The 6,692-nt window shown below is 45.2% G+C and overlaps 1 protein-coding gene across 1 annotated transcript in view; it reads right to left on the reverse strand.

The window, feature by feature from the left end:
- Window positions 1-6,692, reverse strand: part of CPB2 (carboxypeptidase B2) — a 26,248-nt gene that overhangs the window by 18,481 nt on the left and 1,075 nt on the right. Inside the window, exons 2-5 of the mRNA XM_015411005.1 lie at window positions 5,354-5,440; window positions 4,494-4,618; window positions 4,289-4,397; window positions 2,483-2,584 (exon numbers count right to left, since the gene is read on the reverse strand). Coding sequence (XP_015266491.1) covers window positions 2,483-2,584; window positions 4,289-4,397; window positions 4,494-4,618; window positions 5,354-5,440 — 423 coding nt within the window. The remainder of the gene's footprint in view (window positions 1-2,482; window positions 2,585-4,288; window positions 4,398-4,493; window positions 4,619-5,353; window positions 5,441-6,692) is intronic.

Raw genomic sequence — 6,692 nt, forward strand, 5'->3', positions numbered from 1 at the left:
TCCCTATATCCATTCGTCTGTAATTCTGAACTCACAACGGCCAGCAAACTACTAGCAAAAATGACACTTACAGGAGGCCTTCCTGCCAAGCAGGTGACACAAGTAATTGGAATGTCATAGTTGGGTAACCTGCTTCCATACTGGGTATCCTTTTTGCATCCAGGCCTGCGCAAAAGAGAAGGGAAAGGGAACCAAGCTACTAATACTTAAAACTGGATCAGGAGTACAGCTCAAGGTGGGGGGTTAAGCCTTCAGCCCTGTGCCATTTTTCCAATCTGAACTGGGAAATTTGCCATTGATTTTTTAAAGAAAACACTGGGTGTTCTGTTCATGGAACTCCCAGGGCCACAATGTACTTGAGGCCTTAGACTGAACATTAGGAAGACCATTCTAACTCTTAGAATAATCCTTTATTGGACCAAATTGTCTAAATGGAGCAGTGATACTCAAACATTGGACTCCTTCCCTACAGAAACTTTCCTGGTGCCAAGTGGGTAGCCATGATATTTGAAGTAGAAGAGCATGATCGGAGTGCAGTAGCACCTTAAAAGAATCTTCAAAAAGATGCTTAGGTGTAAGGATGTATTGCTGGCAACCAAGATCAAGTTAATTCATGCCATATAGTTCCCTATTACTATATATGGATGTGAAAGTTGGAAAATGAAGAAAGCTGGCAGGAAGAGAGTAGATTTCTTTGAAATGTGGTGTTGGAGAACAGTTTTCTGGATACCACAGACCTAGGGTTGCCATTCCCCCGGTGGTGGAGGGAGTTACCCGCTTTCAGGGGCCCCAACCCGCTGCCACGGAGCCAGCTGGTGGGGGGAACCCTGCCCCCAAAGAGTCCCATCTGCGCCAACGTGCCTGGTGCAATGACGTCCCCCAGAGGTGACATCATCGTGCAGGGCACGTTGCGGGGGGATGCTCTAGTGTATGAGAAAAAACTCTATGGTTACCATAGAATTTTCCCTCAAACGCTAGAGTGTCTCCTGCAACATGCCCTGTGCAATGACGTCACTTCAGGGTGATGGCATTGCAGTTTATGCGCAAAGCGCGTGTGCAGAAAAACTGCAGGGGATGAAGGAGGACCCCCCCTGCCGGCAGCCAGGTAAGACCTGGCAACCCTATGCAGACTGCCAAAAAGACAAATAAGTGGCCCCTAGACCAAATCAGGCCTGAATTCTCCCTAAAAGCTAAAATGATCAAACTTAGACTATTGTACTTTAGTCACATTATGAGAAGACAAGACTCGCTGGAAAGGATAATTAACGCTAGGAAAAGTTGAAGGCAGCAGGAAAAGAGGAAGACCCAACATGGGAGGGATTGACTCAATCGTGGAAGCCATGGCCCTCAGTTTGCAAGACCTGAGCAAGGCTGTTAATGATAGGCCATTTTGCAGGTCATTAATTCACAGGGTCGCCATATGTCAGAAATGACTTGAAGGCACTTAACACACACATGCTGCACCTTAAAGACCAACAGGATTTCCATGGTATCATCGTGGGTCAGCCAGGGCGAAGCGATAGCGAGGACTCCTCGGGAGAAGAGGACTCCTCAGGAGGAGAGGAGCCCTGTGTAGCCAGCTGTGAGTTAACAGGAAAAGCTAACCAGCAGGAAAATGAGCTGCAGGCTTGTCAGGATTCACAGCCAACAGCTGATGTAGAGTCACTGACACCCTTCAGCCCTGATTCAGCAAGTGAACCTCAGTTGGCCATTCCCAGCCCATCCGTATCACTCACACCCTTAGAGTGCCACAGACAGAGGCTGAGAACACAGCAACAGACATGACGGCAAAGTGCATGCCCGACACCGGCTGCTTGCTGATAACAAAGATGAGTAGTTGCAGGATTGCTTCTGAGCAGCTGGCTGCAAGCATGACCCTTGGGCATGGGGCTATAAAGGACAGCCAGGAGAAGCTGTTAGGCATGGACGCAAGGTGTACAATAGATGCTAAGCCTGACCTCTGCTTTGCCTGACTTCTGGACCTCTGACCCTGGACTGAACAACCCTGCCTTGTCTGACTTCTGGCACCTGATATACTCAGAGCCTGCAAGCTAGTACAGGCATAAGCTATCAAGCATCAAAGCTGCCTTCATATCTGATGAAGAAGCTTTGACTTGTGAAAGTTTCTATTCTGGAAATCTTGTTGGTCTTTAAGATGCTACCGGACTCTAATTTTGCCTGGTGCTGAATTTACTAGCTTTTATGCACCAGGTGAAGATACTTTTACTTTCCCAGGCCTTTTTTAAGGTGAGGCAAGCAGGCCTTTGATATATTTACCCCCCCCCTTTCTCAAGAGCAGGAAAAAATGTGTTCATCTCTTGCCCCAGTTACTGTGATTGACTCATCTACCATGAAACTGAAAAGTTCTCCCAGCCTAGAGCTTCGTCTAACTCTGCAAATAGCCCTCCTGTGACCATGGGAGATTGTGCGGAAAACTACATAAAGCGCTGGGGATGAACAAAGGGATCTTGACAAATTGTACCTTCAGGATATAAAGTGGCCGTTTTTCATAGGAAGTCCCAATGTGTATTTTTTGGAGAATACTGCCATTTTTTGCAACTACATGATCCATCCAGTGGTATATCTAAAAATAATAAAGTGCTTCTGTCAGTATTTACAAATTCAGTTTTAGTGATGTTGAGTCCGAGTCAAAAACTGCATTGACACAAATAGTTTTGGAAGTAGTAAACATTCGGGCAAGTTGATCATGCTATCGCATGCCAGTGGAATGGAATAATAATCAGGGGTCATTTCCTGCAGGAGCGCACAGGAGCGGAGCTCCGGCAGTAAAGCGCCCAGGGGGCGGGCACATGCAACAAGCCCCACCCCCTGCTCCCAGCAGCCCTCAGTCAGAGCAAGAAGCAGCCAGGTAAGTTGCAGAGCCCTCCCCCTGACCCCCCCCAGTCCAAAACAGTCCAGTGGCACCTTAAGTTTTATTCAGGTACAAGCTCTCCCTCCTCTGCGAGGGCAGATCTGCACGAACCCCCCCCCCAATAGCTAGCAATCCAAAACAGTTCAGTGGTGCCTTCTGAAACACTTCCAGTGATGTCAGGGGGTGTGGCATTCATTCATTCAACAAGTGAACTCCATGTGTTTCAACCATCAAGTGTCCTTGCTGTGATGTGACCTTGTTGAAAACTGGAAGCGACGGAGGTTGTCAGCCAACTTATCTTGTGCTTCCACAAGGCTCACAAACACAACTCCAACAGGCCGGCTATAATGCCTGTTTCACACAGGCTTCTTTGTGGGAAATTGTGAAATACAAGCTTCAAAGATTCATCCAATTAAGGGTGGGCGGACAATCCTATGTTTCCAAAACAGCAATAATCGGCAAAAGTTTTCTTGTCAGTATGGCAGTGTGACGGTTATTGCTGCTTTGGAAACATAGGATTGACCACCCGCCCTTAATTGGATGAATCTTGTATTTCACGATTTCCCACGAAGAAGCCTGTGTGAAACAGGCATTATAGCTGGCCTGTTGGAGTCGTGTTTGTGAGCCTTGTGGAAGCACAGAACGGAAGATAAGTTGGCTGACAACCTCTGTCGCTTCCAGTCTTCAACAAGTTCACATCACAGCAAGGACACTTGACAGGTTGAAATACATGGAGTTCATTTGTTGAATGAATGAATGCGACTGTATTCAGCAGTTTATAGAGACTGTTGAATTTTGATACAGAGAAACTGAGATATCTATTGCATTACATAAATTTAGTTGTTTATATAATTTGCAATTTTCGTCATTTTGCACAGTGTGTATACTTAGTTTGACCACCTGGATGTTGGCGACCCTGTGCTGCAGTGTGGTGGCAGTGTGGCAAGGAGACAATTGGTGTACCGACAGTGATTGTCACTGAGGGCCAAACTAGATGTTATGGCATCCATTGGTCCATTTCAACAGCACTTGAAAACACAAGGGGGGGAGGGGAACACAAGATCGTCTGGTCCCGCCACATCACTGGCCTGCTCAGGACTGGGCCCTCACAACATTTTTAAATGGCTGGATTCCTCTCTCCAATGGTCTATGCTTGGCCCTGAGGCTGCTAAACCACAGAACCCCAAAGCCACTAATATGATTAGTGGGCTTCACCTCTTCTAATAGTGGCCCTGTATGAAATTTCCCTGCAAATCAAACACCTAGTCTATACCTGTACTTGGTGACCATTTTTGCTCGGTTCTTGAGGCCTGGCTAGAAGTTATCCCTAGAGTTTAAATTTAGGATTATCTGCTGGAATTTGCCACCAGCTTTTGGAAAAGGCTGGGAATAAATAAATCAATAAAAATATCTTACTTCTTTCAGAGAATGGTATTGTTCATAGTAGGACACAGAAGCACGAGGGATACCTGTGTCATTGACAGTTTGCGTCTGAACAAGCCCACGGACATCTTCTAGCAAAACTCTGAGCAAAAAACAAAGAACAAAAAGTTTAAGGGATTTGAAAGATCTTTCTTTTTTTAGTTCCGTCCCATAGGTAGTAGGAATTAAAGAATTATACCTGTATTGAATGGTATAGAGGTTTAGTTGGGCTTTCACGTCCCTTACATCAGATACATTTACGTAGAAGTGGACTTGTTCATCCTTCATTATGTTCATGGGCGAAGGAGGTTGCCAAAGAACAATCTATCATATTTTTTAAAAAGTGGAGGGGAGAGAAAATAAAATTTGGCTAATAAGCATGTCACAATGTAAATAGTAACAAGTAGATTCACATCACAGAGCTTTATTTCTACAGTTTTATTCCAGGCTGTGTTCAAATGAAACATTCTGAAACGTTATTCAACGAACAAGATTTTATTTTAGCATAAGAATACAATGGGCCGAGAGCTCATGTCATCAGACACATGTAGTGGGTTCTCAGTAGGCAGGCATAGCTCTAGGCCTAGATTATTCTCATGCGAAAATAAAATCTTGTTCGCATCTTGTTATATATAAATGAGGTTATGAAAAAATAAATAAATAGCAGGGTCAAAGGGACAGGAAATCCTGGAGAGGCATGGTGAAATATGTAAAACTGAAGTGTAACTATGCAAGGTACAGAGACCATGTGTGATAGAAGTAAAGAACTCCTGGAGTCTGATGAGAATGCTGCAAATTCTCTGTCAGGTGAGAACCTACTCCTATTCTCCAGTTTTCTGAGAAGACGGAACAGTTTTTCAAGTCTATAGTCCAGACATGTCCTTATTTCGAAGCTACAGAGATATTCTGTTTTTCAAGCACTCATACCATTTCCCCTACCAATTCCCCCCCCCCCCCGCCCTTGGAAACTGCTTGTGCATTCATTCCTGTTGTAGAATGGAGAGGCCCACATCTCCCGAACACTGGACATTTGATGAGATATTTATAAGATGTCATTACCTTAAAAGTGTTAGTCAAATTCTGGAGGACCTCAACTTCTCTATCTGTTTGTGGAAGAAAAAAAGAAGAGCGGACAAAACCTGGTCCCTGCGAAAGGGAAGAAAAGTGAACCCTCGATAGTACGAAAACATTGAACTACTGAGGGCAAGTGCGGAAAATACTTTCACTGTAGCTCTTCTCAGTTGTGATAAGGTCACCAGGTTCTTTCTCAGGGTCAGAAATGGATGCTGATGGAAGAAGAAAGCCAGGAAAATCTAACATCTTTGCAGTCCTCCGAGTGGGGTTGCCAGTCTCCAAGTGAGACTGTAACCTGCCCTGATCCCACTTGCAGGGAGGACGGGATAGAAATTGAATAACAACAACAACAACAACTAACAATACAAGGTCTATAGTGCACCTATAGGGGCCATGGTGGCTCAGAGGTTAAGCTGCTGAGCTGCAGACCAGAAGGTCAGTAGCTTGGCTGTTCGAGAGCCGAGTGTGCTGCATGACGGTGTGAGCTCCCGTCTCTAGTTCCAGCTCCTGCCAACCTAGCAGTTCGAAAGCAAGAAATTGCAAGTAGATAAATAGGTACCACTTCGGTGGGAAGGTAACAGTGTTCCATGCGCCTCGACGTTTAGTCATGCCGGCCACATGATCATGGAAAAGTCTTCGGACAGTGCTGGCTCTTCGGCTTGGAAACAGAGATGAGCACCGCCCCCCCTAGAGTCGGATTCAACTCACTTTCGAGCAAGGGAAACCTTTACCTGTAGTACAACTACTTGAAGAAGATCAGAAGAACAGCCTATAGTGGACAGCTGAAGGACTGCTAGTTAGCACAGCTAGATTAGGGACTTTCCACAATTTCAAAATTATGTCCTTCCTGTGTAATGTTTGAACAAAGCCCACTGGAAGACACACACACAAAAAAAAGGGTTTGCAGAAGCATACACTTTATGCCTGACCCCCCCCCCCAAGGTATTTTTAATCCACATAACCGCAGGTCCCCCACCTCTTTTAGATACATGAGTGTACAACTAGTTTGAAAAGCAGTATGTTTACATAGATATCAGTATTATGTTCAGTTCAGGTACACTTTGCAGTATCCTTGGTTCAGGTACCCTTTGCAGTACCCAGGTACCCTTGGTTCAGCTACCCTTTCATACAGTGCAAAGCTTCCCCCCCCCTCTCTCTCTCTCTCTCACACACACACACATATGCTAGAAAATAAGTGCCTACCTTTCAAAAGCAGAGACATACTGCCTTTGAATGAAGACAGATACTATACCGATTACAAGGGGAAACTTCATTACCGCTGCCATTTGCAATGAAATCGAGTGAGACAACAGTGACGGTTCAG

The sequence above is a fragment of the Gekko japonicus genome, unplaced genomic scaffold (assembly GCF_001447785.1).
Source record: "Gekko japonicus isolate JY-2015 unplaced genomic scaffold, Gekko_japonicus_V1.1 scaffold428, whole genome shotgun sequence".
Lineage (NCBI taxonomy): Eukaryota > Metazoa > Chordata > Lepidosauria > Squamata > Gekkonidae > Gekko > Gekko japonicus.